General features: G+C 32.2%; 1 protein-coding gene across 1 annotated transcript in view; it reads right to left on the bottom strand.

Moving 5' to 3' along the window:
- Positions 1-18,518, bottom strand: part of LOC124353510 (disco-interacting protein 2-like) — a gene marked incomplete at its 3' end in the record, with an annotated part of 307,439 nt that overhangs the window by 22,925 nt on the left and 265,996 nt on the right. The window contains 6 exon segments of the mRNA XM_046803412.1: positions 476-681; positions 1,648-1,771; positions 4,159-4,364; positions 5,297-5,407; positions 7,159-7,271; positions 9,046-9,217. Coding sequence (XP_046659368.1) covers positions 476-681; positions 1,648-1,771; positions 4,159-4,364; positions 5,297-5,407; positions 7,159-7,271; positions 9,046-9,217 — 932 coding nt within the window.

Genomic DNA, 18,518 nt, shown 5'->3' with positions numbered 1-18,518 from the left:
AAAACATTGTTTCAAACATGAAAAATAATAATTATTATCTATTTTATATGTTACCTAGGGTAATATAATGTAATAATTTTATAATAAACAGAATAACATGATACACTTTCAGAAAAAGTGTCCCATTCAGAGTTTTGTCAATTTGTGTATTATGGAATTTTTTTTAAATGAACTTTATAATGAAGAACCATAAAATAAAGAAAAGACTGTTTAGCCCAACATTTTTCAAGAAATACAAAATTAGAAGATTTTTATATTATAAAATAGCATATATTTAATAATAAGTTACAGACAGTTATGAAGTCAAACTATATGTGACAATGTATAATTAGATACAGTTAAGTATTTTTATAAAATATACTTGCATAACTACAGGAAAGGGTCTTCAGTAGGTTATTGAGTTGATCAATCAAACACGATAATAGTTAACTATGAATGATAATTAGTTAACTATAAATGATAATAGTTAACTCACCCTTCTGGTGAGTGGCACCTCGATGGGGACAGGCACGATGCCTGCTAACATGCAGCCGTAGAACGCACAGATGAAGTTGATGGGGTCATTGTTGGGGTAGACCAGAGCAATTCGGTCGCCACATTTGAGACAAGTCTCGCCGGACTTGCTGAAAGACTTGTTGAGCAGCGTGTACGCAACTTTCTGTGACCTGCTCAGCAATTTGCCTGCAAAAGTGTGCTGGAGTGTACAAGAGGTAACTACTACGGGTACAATAGCTAGCAATGTATTAACAGTTTATTCTTCGTAGACAATGTCGCTACAGTTGCAATGATCCTTCACTCAGCATGAATACTAGAGCTGTGATGTTTGAAGCATTTAAAACACAGACTCTGATGTTATTGTTAGACAAAATCTCCATAGGAGACAGAAGAGCAAGTTTTTTTATGAACTTAAGATAATGTTTGCAATTAATATTTCCTGTCTCACATTTACTATTTTAATTGATAAGAGATAAAACAAATCATAGTCTACTGGAAGAAATGTTTGAAATAAAAATTGCCAACTGCAAGATAACATTCCAATGATCATTTAGAATTGAGTATTTACGTAATGATCAATGACTACATAATGACTTTGGTCGATTATGTAATTATAATGTATTGTATTGTAAATAACAAAGTATGTGTAGCTTTCACTGTTGATTTTCTCTTTTATTTATTATCTTTCCAATTTTCCCAGTTTACTCGTAAGTTCCCTTACTTCCGGCTTCCCACCTCTTCAGAGGTGGATATTAAGAGGGGACGTGAAACGCTATTGAAAAACTTTCTTGTGATGTTTAGTTTAACTGAACCTGTGTTATGTCTGTAAGCTATTTGGGAAAAATAATAATTTAATAAGGAACGAGTTTTTTTATTTATTAATAAATACACGTTTTACATTAAAATAGCAAAAAATCAATTAATACTTTTTCTGAAATCATTGTTTAAATTCTTTAAAATCTTTCAAACCAGTGTCAAAATTTCTGGGGGAAGGACCTCCACTTAATTGGGGGCTACTCCCCCCCCCCAAATGGCACCCTTAATCTACCTCTGCTATTCTTACAACCTACCACTATTAATCGCAAACTATAGTGGTAAACATGCATATATTTACAACAAAATTTCAGTACAGTTAACCACCTGATGACTCACCATACGTCAGAGTGATGCTCAGCTTGCCGTTGGGGTCCAACACTGTCGCTACTGGAGCCTTGTAGGTAGCTGAGCCATACCTCTGGATGGCAGCCTCCAGGTTCCGGGGGAGTCCAGAGGGAACCTGCAGAACACTCATGGTTAGCCTTTGTAACAGTAACGGTTAGCTGAATGTCATTAAAATTGCAAACTTCTTTAAATTATTGCAGTTATTGTTAGAAAATTCAAATGTAGTTTATATGTGATTTAATTACCTACTGCCAATGATTAGCTAAAAAACCAATACAATTAACTTAATTACGACTATTAGTAGATAGTTAGAGTACATGATGCGCATAAAGTATCCCCTCTGTGATTATTAAAGTTGGTTCTAATTAGCAATTAGCGCATGCCACTAGAGTGTGTCATTATAAATATTTATGGACATGTGCTGTGAAATTACCAAGCGAGGCTCGAGTGAAGAACATATCATTTTTCCATTAAATCAAAGCCACACCACACAGAGAGAAAGTTACAAAATGATAGACACTGTGATGATGTTGGGAGGTCCTAGTTGGGAATGACTTGTCAAGACAACAAACAGTTTGCAGTTGTCTCACTGGGAATGAGAAAGAGATGATGAAGCAGATAATAACACACAACAAAGCCTGGGGGAAGTAGATAAGGAGGTCAAGGTCCAGCCACTGCTATGTCATCAAATGAGCAATTACAAACCCTAAGTGTGAAATAAGTGTGAATGGCTTCCTTGTCGACAGAATCTTTAGAATTCATTGCATAAGATAAAAATTTGAATCTTTAGAATTCATTGCATAAGACAAAAATACAGAATCTATATAATTCATTGCATAAGACAAAAATACAGTATATTTCAAATTCATTGCATAAAACAAAAATACAGAATCTTTAGAATTCATTGTAAAAGATAAAAATACAGAATCTTTAGAATGTATTGCATAAGATAAAAATAACTTTTTATGTATATATAATATTGTGCTTGGTAAAGTTTGAACAAAATTATTTTTACTTCTAGTTTACAAATTTTGATGAAGCTCATGCTTGATTATTGGTAAAATATGTTGACAACCACAGTTTACAAGAATTGTTTTCAAATTGTCTATTAATGTTCTTGCCTCCAAAAAATTGAAAAAAATTCTGGAGCATGGTACTATCTACTGGTCTGAGTGATACAGTAACTGATATTTTATCACAAGATGCATAACTAGCACATTTCCTTTGATGGAAAGTAAAAAATATTGAAATTCACAATCAGTTAATAAAAATATGATTAGCAGTTCTAATCACCATCAAGCATTTTAAACAATAAATAAATGGTGTGAATTAATAGTAACAGTGATACAGCTGTAAACTAAATCCAAAATAAGCATGATAAACTGAGATGGTAGTAAACCTGTCCACTACTCAAATGAAGGACAGGTTTTGAGGTGAAACTATGTACAATCCTCATAAAAACTATTGAACAGACTTTTGGATAGGTTTGTAATCTCAAGTGTGTGATCTCATTGCCTAAACTGTCACACACTCATCAAGTATCCCTCATATTTGTATTGAGTAGATATCACAATATTTTACTTCCACTCTAACCCATTGCAGACAGAAAAAAATCTCAGAGCTTTTTTGACACCCAGCGGCATCAGTTATTCGAATTTGCAGTGGCAACGGTGCGTGCATACACAATTTATGTGCAGTAATTTTTTATTGCACTAATTGAACGTTATTCTAAAACATATTTTTATACAATGTTTATACATTTCATACGTAAATAAATATGAACTAATACATAGTGACCAAAAATATTTCAATCACATTTATTTAAAGCTCTGAAATGAACAAAAATACACAAATGACTGCCATTTATAAATAAAACTAATGTAACAGAACACCTGAGCTCTCATTCTACAGATATTTACTGTATTACTGCAAAAACACCAAACTTAGTAAGAGCATCCAAACGCAATCTAGCAGAAATATCAAGAAATACAATGGTTATTGCTTTACCCAGCAGGGATCACTTCTGGCTGGTTTATATACCTTCCAGTTGAACCTACCACTGGGCACAGCAAAAACCAATGTGTCACTTAAATCTGGGCAACCTTATGGATGTCCAGGGGCTAGCCTCAACAAGGGTATGCCACCCCCTACCTACTTTGACTGGAGTGGCTGGTTCAGAGCTGACCTCCCCTTCTTCTGGAGAGACATGACTTTGAGATTAGTGCCCTAATTCTGCCTCATGGATCTCAATAGGAGGCGGCCCCTACCCCCTAACCTTACCCACCCTGAATATCCTGCCACTCCGGAAGCAGCGCTAAGGTTCTTACAGGACTAAGTGCAATTTATAAGCTTCTTGTCCTAAGAGAAAAAAAAATAGTTATTGCTAGTCGAAGAACGCAAGGACACTGCAGTAGAACAGAATGGGTTAAACTTACAAACAACTTTAACACAATATGTGCGGATGATATAAGTGAAAATGTGAAGTTATGGTTTTAGACTGACCACCAACTGCTCCCCAATGGCAGGGGTCATGGTCCCACCCTCGGGCTTGGGGGCGTTGGGATCCTTCGGGTTGGCTGCAATCTCGAGCTCAATGTCATCGTCCTCGTAGAACTCTGGCAGAGGTCGCCGCTTGGGCCTCTTGAGGGTGTTGAGCAGCTGCTGTATCTTGGCAGACACCTTCCACCGCCCCGTGCCTGTCACTGTACCTGCAACATCACCACTGGATTACAGACTTTCTTCCACAAACAGACACAAGTCTTTAAGCCACAATACGAAACCCAAGTGTTAGAGAGGGCTTCTTCGTTCTAACTACAACAAACAGTGATTAGTGATACAATACAAACAAACCACCACTATAATACATGTTGGCTTCCATAACAGTTTAATACATCAAGCAGACTCATTTCATTCATACATGATAATACAGCAGTATTTGAAAGGCCTACACATGTTCACAATATAGGAATGAGATCTTTAAAAAGTAATAATATTATAATATGACAATAGATTTAACACATGAATTCTCATGTGGTCATATGTTATTGATCTAAGATCAGTTTTATTCCTACTCTGCCATGTATTTGTGCTCTACAGTACTCAGTACTCTTAACTGCACTGATACTAAAACTGTACTAATTGTAAAACTCTCACCAGAGATTTTCATTAATTATCAACTATGAATTAATTAATTCCAGGGGAACCTTGACCTAATGTGGTTTTGTAGAAGATGGAGCTTGTATTGGCTACTGTTAACTTAATTACATTTAAACACACAAACCAATATTTAAAACTTTTATTTTTGTGAGGCCTTTCGATAGCAAGGCTTTTGTGATATGGCTGACGAAGATAGCCTTGCTATCAAAAGCCCTCACAAAAATAAAAGTTTTAAATATTGGTTTATGTGTTTAAATGTAATTAGGTCAATGTGGTTTTGTTGATAATTAACAAAAAACATACATTCTACTAAATTACTCATTTAAAACTTAGATTTTTTTATTCACAACAATTAAAAAATGACATACAAGACGAATTTATTGTTTCAAGTTGCTTTTAAGTCAACAGATTTATACATTGAACCTCATCTGGTCTGACCATAATGAAAATATTTCTAAGCTGCTTAGAGAAATGGAGGACTGACCCATGCCATCGTCGGAGGACTGGCGAGACTGGTTGTAGCGGTTGACTCGATCGGCTGGCGTGATGCGTCTCGACTGTGCTGTGTTGTGCGTCACGTCAGGGGGTTGAGAGTCTGTACATACACAACACTGTAGTTACTAGCTTTCCATCATCAGCTTCACAATAGTTAACTATTAATAATAAGAATGCGTTTTTAAAAGGCTGTAGGATCTAATCTGCTTGGCAGTACACATCTGGGTACTAAACATGGTAGTTAATCACTTAATTACACTGATCAACATTGTGTATTAAATGCTGTGATAGTTTTTCCTTGATTATGCCATTATGTATAGTTTAGCTAGATTTTAATCATATTAATCTGTTTATAATTGCTGTATTATAATTATTACTGTAATTCTGTCAAACAGATACAATAAATAACATTTGTCAAGGCTAGATTGTTTCCAAATGAAAACTGTATTAAAAATGTGTATTTCAATAAGAAAATGATAATTTGATAATACATACACTATTTATCTAAAAACCCTCATAATAGCAAGTATATTAAATCCCTGAAAGCCTTCACTTAACACTACTATTAGTGTCCCTTCTGATTCTAAAAAAAATAAGTAATTAATAAGAGCTAACACCTACTGCCTCTTAAGGATTGTTTCTTAAAATAAATAAATTGATAAAAACTGATATTCTCCTTGTGATACACCATACAATTGCTGCTAAATGTTCAATTAAAATCGTATGGACTATAAGGATACTACTCCAACTACAACTGAATAATACGAGTACGAGTAGGTAACTGAGTGACTTAACTGAAACTTTGTCACATTGTCAAGCCAAAATACTATTGCTGTTAAAAATAATCCAAAATTGCAGTCTCCACAAATAAAAATCTCAAATGTAATTTCGGATCATTAGTTCATTTTATTTGACATCTATAAACTTGTATTTTTAAATTTAGGACCATCCAAAAGCTTGTCTTAATTGGCGTTAACATTATAAAATTTTAAATTCACTACCAAATCTCATTTACATTAATGTTTGCTGGTTACACAATATTGAAGGAAAGTTTAATTATACTGACAAATTTTGCAACCAAAGTTAATGAGCCCAAGTGGAAGGGCTGTGACCGAAGTCAGGCAAGATACAGTGATTACACAAAGTGGCCTCAACAAAACTTTGTCTCTTCCCTCGAGAACTTGTATTCATGTCAATTATCAAATTAAAGTCTCAGCGAGAAAAATCAATCCACTCCGCAAATTAATAGTAAATCTTGTTTGTTGGTAACATTGTCCATTATGTTGATGACAAGAGACTGCAGACTATTTTTTAATCTAATTTTGATTTTTTTTATGCTGTAGGATTACAATTTGTTTTACTTCTTAACTTTAAAGTGATTTTCTTGTTTTCTTATTCTGTATAAGATATAATTATCTTACTGTCAAGAGTGAATTTAGCATGAGGGATCTGGGGTTATAGAGTACTCACACCGGAACCTTCTCAGAAAATATAAAATATACACGTCCTAAAACAAATGTTTACATATTTTGGCGTCCTAAAAAAATTTACTTTCATGAAAAAAGAAAACTAAAAACATACATAACATTTGAAAAATATTTGGCGAGAGGTGATCACTCCCGTACCCTCCCCCTCCACTTAAATCTAGCACTGCTTGTTATCTGGTAGCAATATCATATTATATTATCTTCAAATTAATTAGTAATAAAAACCTTTTATAAATGCATGACACCAAACTTGTTGATGCTACCTTTTGATGGATAACAAGTTTCTGAGAATCAGTAATTAATTAGTTCACAAGACAACAAGAGGGGGGGGGGGTTACTAGCGATACAATGAGATGATACTGACAAGGCCTGAGGTTGTGCATCACATCTGCCAAGTCTGTGATCTCGTGTTTGTTGCGTTTGTGTTCCTCCCGGTGATCTTCCCACACAGTCTGGCCCGCACCTCCGTTTGGTAACCTGCACACAACACAATCATCTCTATAGTCTATTGTTCACATATCATGTGCTTCGTATGCTTACGATTGCAATTTTTAACCTGTCGAAAGAAAAAGATTCAAGTAAAGAAAAATTAAAAAGACAATGGTTTAACAAATATTGGTTTGCAAATAAAAAATTCCATAAGCTAAAAGGTTTAACAATTATATTCCTATTTTTAAAATAGCTTAGATTTATACAAAATATATTAAAAGTATCAGTAGTTCAAACATTTTTATAGTTTCAACAAACAATACATTAATACAAGAGCTTGAGAAAAAAATCTCAAATTGTTCAAAATTACTAGTGTGAAAATTATCAATACATGCATGAAGTGGGATAAAGACAAAATAATACACTGTGAAAGGAATTGTTATATAATTCCTTTAAGACTAATTGGGACTGCATACATAAAATAAGCAGATCAAATGGTAAAGCAAATTTCCTTTGAAGGTATACCACTTTAGCTACCTATATTAAAAAGATCAACACTTGGAAACCTAACTAAATGGTAACAATCATAGAAATATCATCTGATAACATGTAAACACATACTATAACTTGAGGACCAAGAACGAAAATGTAAGGATAAAGGTGTCACTTTTTAACTCTCTCTTCTCTCATAATCATCTTCATCGTGTTTTTTTTTGTTTTCAATTATGTACAGAATGCCACAGGGTGTGTGAAATTGATATTCACCAGTTTTTTGCCATCTCTGGACTGTACAGCACATTGAAGATAGAAACCTTCACTCAATCCATCCAGTAAATGTTTATTTTTGACTTACAACTTGCTCTGTTATGATGTTCGGTGAGACTTAATGAGTTTGTTGATATGTATTACGAGTTAGTTTTTCTGTTGTCCTTTCATAAGTATTGTTGTGTATAAAGTTCATACCATAAACATTGTCTATTTACTAGAATTCTTAATGACCACTTGATCACTTAATTATCCAGTAACAAACAGTTAATACTTTTTACTGTCAAAGTTAAACTGACATATAAATGTTATTTTTACATGAAATCCGGTATCTTAATTTACTTTTTAAATATAAATTCAACCATAATTATTAATGAAGGCATTTGACCCATTGTACAACCAAGTTTTCAATTTCATTATCAAATCGGGAACTTTATAGCCGACCACAATAAAACACTTTGATGCCATAATCTTGGTGCCAACAGCCTAGATACTTTCCAAAACAATTAAGGTCACTAAGTGCTAGATTAAGGCCCGGAAGGAGAATGACCCAGTTGTTCTAAATGTGATGAGATCATTGGCCTTTGTAATGAGGACCTAAGTTGTCTCAAAACAAAACAATCCCCTCACTCAAAACACAGTTTTGTCAGGGTCCTACAGTATCACTCAGTGTTTGTGATGCCACCTTCAACCAAAAACCAAAATGCAAACCCTGCTATATCCAGTATACACTGCATATAGTCTCTCAAGCTGAAACCATCTGCTTCAACTCTACTCTCTTGAATGCCTCCATTTCATGCACTGCTATCTTAACTCAGGTATAAAACAAGTCACGCATGTTTCAGCGACAGTACCAACCAAGAAAAATAGAAGCTCTGCCTATTTGTTCAGTTTCGCCCACCCATACATGCAGATACAAGTGAGCATGTACAGGTCAATGCCAACACAACTTCACTGACCATATTTTAAAACAGTACTTACTTATAACATACCTTTGGTACTATCATTAAACTACACTAGGGTGTATTAGCATTATTATAATGAACCATCTCATTACCTGGTGTGCCTGTGTATCTGGCGCTGTTGTGGGGGAGTCTCCCTGGCCGAACCTGTGCTGCTGGTATCAGACTGGGGGGGCAGTGGCTGCACCCCTCGGTTGCTCACCCTCTCTCGCTCTGGCGTACTGCCCTGGTCTCCTCCGCCCACGCTCTCGTCGTCAGAGCTGGACGCTACACATATACCACACCGATATAGCGGTTTCACTATGTTAAGAAAACTTCATATTTTATGAAATAGTGTAATTAATTAAAAACTAGAAACTTCTACTTAAGACAGCATTTCTGAAGTTTAATCAAACTCAGCTGAGGAAATAAATGTGGTAAACTTCACGCCATATATACCAAACCCATACAATATAAGTAAATGTTGTTTAACTCTTTGTCCCCATAAACAAAACTTGCTACATTGTAACATTAAACATATCCCACAGTGTTAATAAGAAGTATTAATTTTAGTATTAATGATAGTGCAAGTCAACTGCAATTAGTAAAATAAATTAAACTGAAATTACTGAAGGAGGGTCAATCCACATGTATGTTCCTTAGAGACATACAAAAGAAGTCATCAACATAAATACAAGGAGAATAAACAGATGGGAAACTACTACATAAAAACCACACCATAGAACAGGTCCTCATCATATTTCCCTTGACCTAGACACAGACCCAAAACAAATACAATATTTATATCATCAGTACATAGTTTTTATATTAAATGGTGATGTTAATGATACCAGAAATGTCACATCTAAGCAGAGTGTTCAACAAGGTAAAGAGACAGTTGTCTGATAAACAAATGAAACATCTGTTTCTTGACAAGCAGAGTCTAAAGATAATGGAGAAGTGCAAACCTTAAAATCAATAACCGCATTGAACTTTTGGAATAGCATCTAAATACCTGTGCAAACAAACCAAAAAGCATAATTTTTTTGTTTTAAATTAAATTATAATCTGCATTGTATGACTTGTATGTCTTGTGGACAGTAAAAGTAAAAATCTTGTTTTGAATATTGTTAACATGTAGTTTAGCGAAAGTCCATAATACTATAACTGTTTGTTATAACCGCATATCATGGAGTAATATTCCTAATTTTGCCATATAGCATTTTTGGAACATTTGTAATAACCCTCATTTACAATTATTACTATTTTCAACTTAAAAGAAAACAATTGAATCTCTTTAACAAATTCATTAATAAATCATTTATTTAAGAACTCTTCTATGACCTCACAATTTTAACTTGGTCTTGTACATTTGTAAGACCTCTTGTACTGTTGGCTGAGTGTTATCAAAGACCTCTCGCATTGTATGTAATAACAAATATTAATACAAAGCAGAGAATGTTAAATATGAACACTCCTTCCTTTAATAATTTAGAAAACTATAGGCAGTGATATAAATTATAAACATCACAAAGGTTTTTGACTTATAGCAGTGTTTTTAGAAGCTATATATATTTTGAATAAATAGAACACCAAAAGTTTTGTTCATTTCAACTTATAATTAATAAGTTTTGTTCATTTCAACTTCTTGTAATTAATATTTTATTTTTAAACTTAAATTAAAAATTTGTACATAAATATACATTATTTGTTATTTATTTCATGAAACTATGCTCTTTACAAGTTCAAGTAATACATAGCTTAAAATATATTAAACTGAAAATTGTCAGCAGTGACACAAGTAAATGTATGATTACATAGTTCAAATTTATAATCTTGCTATATTTTATATCCAAGTAGATACGATTTTGAGAGCCAAGATTAGCGAAACATTTTGAAAACTAGTTTGCTTACTCTAATTTTAATCTAATAAATGAGAACATGTACATACAGAGTTAGCTATTTCATTATAGCATCCAACAACACCAGGAACAGTTTTTATTGATAAATAATAAAATTCTTCAGTCAGTTGAGGTGGTGACTGAGAGTATAAAATGCTTGCTGAGCCGTATCTCTATCTCTCCTTGTGTGTTTAAAGTGTAAACCGAGCCAAGTTTAGCTGGAACCAGGCAAATACTGAGTATGTCTTGACTCATTAACTGAGCTAACAGACTCTGTCTACAGCATCCATCACATTTACACTGTAACCTAACAGTATTGCAATCTCACTGAGACATGGCAAATTTCGCTTATTTAACTTTTGCCATTACATGTCTCATTAATTAATTTCAGTAAACACATTTCTGCACAACCTCGATAAACTTCTATTTAATTTGGTGATTTCCAATGATTAAATGTACCGTACTTATTACATAACAGATTTCTTGTTCTTAAATATATCTACGTTAAATGTAAATAATTTTATAGAAATGAAGTTCTATACTTTACAAAGTATTAACAAGATTTTTCCAAATGGATATCTTAATTAGCTGCATGTTTTAGTCACTATAGTAAAATATTAGACATGTGAAGTAATTCAAGAAAACGGTAATGTTATGTCTTAATTTTGTATATGGATAGTAATTCCAGAAAATGTTGGGCACAATGTGTAATTCCATAGGTTTTAGGAAGATAATCAGTTGTGTACATACTTGTATCTTCAATTGAAAGCTATTTTCCAAAGAACCTAAGCTGATATTTATTATATTATTTACGCTATTCATAGACTACGTTATTACATCCGGATCACAAGCAATAGGTAGAGTAAAAAATTATGAATTTTTTAAATTTACCTAATTGCAAAGCCTAACTGAAGTACCAGCTGTTCTTAAACAACCTTTAGTTCAATATATAGTTCTATAATATTTGTCCCTTATTCCTCATGATCACAGACTTTTGGCATGTTACATTTAATATGTATAAAATATTAGTAATTAGACACTGTAATGAAAAAAAAATATTTGACGTACAATAGATTCTTTTCTTAGGTTAATATTTAAGATTTTGTTATTGATTTCATGATAAATAATTTCCATTTTTGTATCAGGCTGTGACGAAACAAGTTATTAGGTATATACTATGTGAGACTAAAATTGTAAATACGTTAGAAATACTACCAAATTACCAGTACCATACGGTATTATTATTTACTCTTTGTTAGGAATAGGGAACACTGCTAATACAAGTGGTACCAAAAAGAAGGTCAAATCCATGAACCTCGATAGAACGTTAGGTTCGTTACAGATTCTCAGAAGTGAAGAGAGATTCCATGAATAATGAGATGTAATATTGGGGAGAAGAAAGGAAACATTCCTTTTAGAGCGAAGTAAGTCCATTAAAGTGGAGAAATCCATTTTACGTTGCAAGGCACAGTATAAAGTCCGAAGCTTTTGGTGGAATCATATGAATATTCAGAGAATTTAACTGAAAAGAAAATAAATATGAAAATAGCTCATCTTTATATTTACAACTTTACTGTTTATTAACCAAAGTTTTCACTAATTTTAAAGTTATTTACAAACAGTTCCACATTTCACCTATACTCGTACTTCGTTCGAAATAATTAAGTGTTGTGAAGGTAGGTTTCTGTTAATGGAAAATCCAAAGCGGCAAATGAACAGGAAGATTAATTTGGGAATGAAGAGGATACACACAATATAAATTAGATTCATTAAAGCAATCCAGTTTTTATCAAACGGCTGATCCTGCATAAGCTCATTTGAAACATTGACTGGTGAAGCATTTAACAATACATTAAACATAATTTCCATCTGAATGGTGGCTTTAATACGGGAATATCGGAGGCAGTAACAAAATGGATTGCGAGCTACGAGTCAATCATGGACTGCTGGCCACTGTTTTCCATCGATGCTCGCAATTCATACAAAAGTCTATTATACCGGTTGTAATTAATTATGTACTGTTAATGTTAAGTTATTATTTCAGTGTTATTTATAGATAACATTACACCAATAGTGTCGAATCAGTAATTAAATAATATACAGTTTATTTTAAATAGTGAACATGTTATAAATCAATAATAGAACCTTGTATAGCTTGCATAATGATAGGGGTTCACCCTACAAAACTGTTGTTCCTTTTAAGAAAATGTTTAATTTAGTCGATGATATAAAAGATTCAAGTATGGAATGTAATTACTATGTTACAAATTATATTTCAATCTAAATTTAAACATTTTACACCTTTTATGTTTTCAGGCACCAGTAAAAAATTGTTTCTTTCTGGAAAGAAGGAAAAAAGTAAAATCTTAAATTTAGTCCAAAGCTTCAATATGGAATTTTAATTGGAAGCATTATATACAGTTATGACAACAAACATAGACAAATTTTAACTCATATTTCAGAATTCGTTGTAAAATTGTTGACACCATAATTTCTAAGCAGGAGACATCTCTGTCAGCTTCACAGACAAATCCCACAGCTCTTTCCTCACTTCTTTAAATTACAATTGAATAAATTTTAAAGTGAATAGTAATTTGTGTATATGGACTGAATGATACTCAGATGCTGTCTTGTACCATCTGAATTGTAATAAAGAATTATAAAGATATATTCTACAACTACACTCTTCTCCTACCTCTTTGTTGTGAGTTATAAAACTAATCCTAACAGACTCCATAGAGTCTCACTTCTTAAGACTCTGACAAACTCCACATAAGTAGTATAATATGAGCTAAAACCCGCTAAAAATCAGAGGTCCAATTAATGTCACATTTAGTTTTTTAATAGTGTGCGACAAATTTTATAATTAATTTACCTTGGTATCAACTTTTGTAATGAGCATATAAAACAGGACCTTTTAAGGGTGTATTTAATTTTTTTGAATTTTCTTCTCCATTAATCATATTTTGAAGTGATCCCTCAAATGAAGACAGTGAATTTATAACTAAAAACCACAAAAATAAAATCATTCATCCTAACATTGAGACATCACATCGACTCCTGTATGAATAGAGTTAGGAATTCACTTTCACATCATCATGTCTAAAAATCAAAATGTATTAAACTCTTTCTTTTCTTATTACGAAATATTAATTGGGAATGATTTTGTTGCAAGGTTGTTATAGTAAAATTTTCTTAAGATCTTCACGAATTCTAAGATTACAAATTAGTATAATTCATTAAAGTTATATTTATAATTTACCATGATGTATATACTAGATAGTTTATTTCATTAATCACAGGTTATCATTGAGAACTCTAAAATAACATTGATCTCTGTACCCAGTTGCTTAACTAAAGCACCTTAAAAATAAAACCAAATACATATTTGACCTGACCACGATAAATTTATCACAAAGATGAATCTCAGAAATTCTTATGGTGTCTTTGGAACCTTATAAGAGATTTTTTTAGTATTTTGCATAATTTCAAAACAATACAAGCATAATACAATATGTTATACAACTCAAACCATCTGCATTTTAAATATTTCTAAACACAACACAATAATTACGGTTTCAGATGTAATCAACGTTATAAAGTAACATTATTAACTTAATTTAAATTGTATTTTATTAAAAATCTTGATAAGTAATGATAAGTAGTAATGATAAAATTGTTAACATTTTAACTATGGGTTGAATTTATATACAACAATGGTATTTGTCATGATATAGTTTCTGAACTTTCCCAAAACTAGTTTTACAATTTCCCATCAATTCCGTCTGTAACCGAATTTCCCCTTCAATATTATCTCTACCAGTAGACCATAAGTTAACCAAACATAGTGGCAAATTGGTAAGAGGATAATAGTCACTGAGTGGATAATGAAGAGCTCAATTTCTCGGTCCAATCGAATTATAAGAGCTATACATTCAGGACTGACATTTATTTACGACTACTTCAATTCTACTTTTGCATAAGCGGAGCTAAGATTTTTGTCGTGCTGAATTTGTCATACAACTATGACTTATAATATCCTATCCTAATATCCTACTTTTGTAAAAGTGGATCTAAGACTGTTCCTGCTGAGTTTGTCATGGAACTGTGAGGTAAATACTAATATTCTACTTTTGCTTAAGTGGGGATAACACTGTTCCTGCTGAGTTTCTCGTACAACAGTGAGGTAGACACTTATATTCTACTTTGCATAAGCGAGCTAGGACTGTTCCTGCTGAGTTTCTCATACAACAGTGAGGTAGACACTTATATTCTACTTTGCATAAGCGGAGCTAAGACTGTTCCTGCTGAGTTTCTCATACAACAGTGAGGTAAACAATAATATTCTACTTTGCATAAGCGGAGCTAAGACTGTTCCTGCTGAGTTTCTCATACAACAGTGAGGTAGACACTTATATTCTACTTTGCATAAGCGGAGCTAAGACTGTTCCTGCTGAGTTTCTCATACAACAGTGAGGTAAACAATAATATTCTACTTTGCATAAGCGGAGCTAAGACTGTTCCTGCTGAGTTTCTCATACAACGGTGAGGTAAACACTTATATTCTACTTTGCATAAGCGGAGCTAAGACTGTTCCTGCTGAGTTTCTCATACAACAGTGAGGTAAACACTTATATTCTACTTTGCATAAGCGGAGCTAAGACTGTTCCTGCTGAGTTTGTCATACAACTGTGACTTAAACCGACATCACGATCACATCCGTACTGCAACCATTGCATTTCCAACACATAATTGTTTGGTTGCAAACTATTCTTAAAATAATATTCAAGATTTTGTATCATTTAAACACAATAAAGAACATTAGTTTACAAATTATTTTTAATAACTAATTTATTTAGAATATAATTAAAGATCCATCAAAGTATAACATATTTTATTTTGCTTGTTTTATTGTGTAACTAGGCTATTAATCTCTTATTTTTCCTCCCAATTGGGCTATTGATTAATGTAGTACTATAGACAAAAGACATGCTTTATTAACAATATCATCAAGACATGTTACAGAGTCAAAAGTCAATTCTATTATTAAATGAGAGGTCTAATTAAGATTGATCATTCCATGGAAGAACTCACTAGTAGTTGCCTAGCTAACTGGGCTAATAATTAATCCCCACTAGTTCCCCTGGTAACTGGGCTATTAACCCTTTGAGTGCCAAGCACTATTGAAGGGGTAGTGATGTCAGAGCCAAGCATTAATGACAGGTTACCTCTCTCAGTGTCAAGCACTCTTTTGGTGTTTGTGTAGTGTTCAGCCAAATAATCTAAACTTAAAGAAATAAACGTAATAAGAGGATATTTCTGTTATCGTGTAGGGAGAAAAGTAGACTATAACTTGTAATATTTATTGAATGATAAAAGATGTTACAACTTTTACATAGAAAAAAATACAAAGAAAAATTACATTTTAATTTTTTTTTACTTTAGAATAAAAACATTGTAATATTATGATCTTGATTTGTTTGTATGCATTTTTTATTGTTTCTTATGTTTGGTATTTGTGTAGCGGTTCACAACAAAATTCACAACTTCTTAATACACAATGATTTTTGTTTTATTGTGTTGGGGGAAAATTAGGATATGACTTATGATATTCATTTGGATGATAAAACCTGTTGAATTTTTGAAATTTAAATTTTATACGAAAACATTTTATTTTTTTTACATGTTGATAAAGAAAAATTGTAAGTTTTCGATCTTAATACATTTATGCAACTTTTCATCGCGCCCTATTTAGTTAGGAACAAGTATAACTTACCCAAGTTTAAAAAAAAAATATACCTGTAATAATGAATATGACTGTTCTTATATAATAGTGTAAAGTATTGAAAATCTGCACTCACTCTCTCTCATATTTTGTAAATAGCTTTTACCAGCTGTAAAAAATCTAATCAAGATAGATAATCTATGTTTATTTGACTTATTATGCATAAAATGAGACTAAGTACAATACTATATTTCAACAGTAACAGAATAATAAATATGCTGTTTCTTTACGAAATGGCATGAATGAGTCAATTAACAAATTATTTAAATTTTATTTATTCTTTGTGCTGATTAATTTCTTTAGATACAAATTTTACACTCCACTATCATACACGTGTTTATCTGTAATTATTTTAAAACTACAACCAACAAATCAATAACATATTCATAGACTTACAAAAGTAAAACGTGAAAAGTTACGTTCAATAATAAACAGTCATTTTCATGTTTACAATCTCCTACAAAAGCAAATGTTACTGCACTATGTTGATTGAGCACTGCACAAACTCTGGCGCTTTTAATTAACAGCGGAATGACAAAAGCTCGAAGTAGATAATTAACTTTGATAAAATTCAATCCATAGATTCTAATTATTTTTATCAAACAATAACCAATTTCAGGTGTGCCTCTTTTGTATGGAGTCACTGAATAACTCATAATACAAGAGACATAATGTCAGTTAATGGAAAAGTAAGCTGTATAATTTAGTTACTTCATTAGATCTCAACTGAACTATTTAAAATACAAGTTTTAATTTTTGAGATGAAGACAGAGATTTAAAAATAGAACAGTAATTGTAAAAAGACAAAAGAGTTCAAACAGTTAAGTATGAGGAGGAAATCAAACTGCCAATCCGTTTTCTCTAAAAACACAGACAAGAAGTGTAGGAGTCTCTCTCCAAGCCTGACACATGAGTGACAGAGAGATGTAGTCAGCCCAATGGAATGGAAGTGAAGTAACAGCGCAATCGGTTTAACAAAAAGTGAATATTTGTTTTGACACTCAAGTTCGTTTCTATAGCTTTTTAGGGTTACGAGTTCATCAGTGTGAAGGCTCATTTTAGTAAAGTAACTTGCATTGGACTTTTAAAATAAATGTTTTTAAAAGAGGCTCCACTCTGTCTGATAAACCTTGTTGTTTCTTAATATATTTAATTCTCAAGAGAAGGTAATAACAATTACATTTCAAGATTCTTCAACAAATTTGAAAATTCTTTATAATTTTATGCAACTAATGGTGATCAGGCAATTTTCAAATATTAATATTTTTGAGCACAAACTACAAATTAATATTGGAAAATTGTTTTAGTAATATATTTTTTTTTAAATTTCAAAACTATACTGCTTAATTAGGTAATAACACTCAGATTGAAGTCATGTATTTCTTTTCACAGTCGGATTTATTTAATTTTTACTGGTGATATTCTAGTTTTTAGTCTCAAAAAATGAAGTAGAATGATAATGTCTACTTCCTCTATCAGATGATGAAAGTTTAAAACTACACTTCTGAAAACACTGTTAACAGTTGAGCCTTTACAGCTGGCTGTTGAACTTACACCTAAGAACAGCAATAATATGAAACCTTAAATTACTTTTCTTCTTTTTTACTCATTCCAGAATTTTCAAGATTTAATAAGGCTTAATTAAACACACCCGAATTGGGGGTTTTGTAAAACGTGTAGCCTCTAGTATTTTACAATAAAGTGCTTCAATCTTTTAATTATATTATGTTTGTTAAATGACTAGAAACACTAATACATTATCTGTATGTTTCAAAGTGAATAAGTTCCACCATTAAAATGAAATGTACCAAAAACAAAACTTTGAGGTCAGAAATAATTAAGTACATTGGTTTCTATGTAGCTTGAAAATAAATGAGATTACAGTCATTAATATTTTGAAAAT

Source organism: Homalodisca vitripennis, chromosome 1 (genome assembly GCF_021130785.1).
Source record: "Homalodisca vitripennis isolate AUS2020 chromosome 1, UT_GWSS_2.1, whole genome shotgun sequence".
Lineage (NCBI taxonomy): Eukaryota > Metazoa > Arthropoda > Insecta > Hemiptera > Cicadellidae > Homalodisca > Homalodisca vitripennis.
The sequence above is the reverse complement of the archived record's forward strand: the minus strand, read 5'-3'. Positions and strand labels throughout refer to the sequence as shown.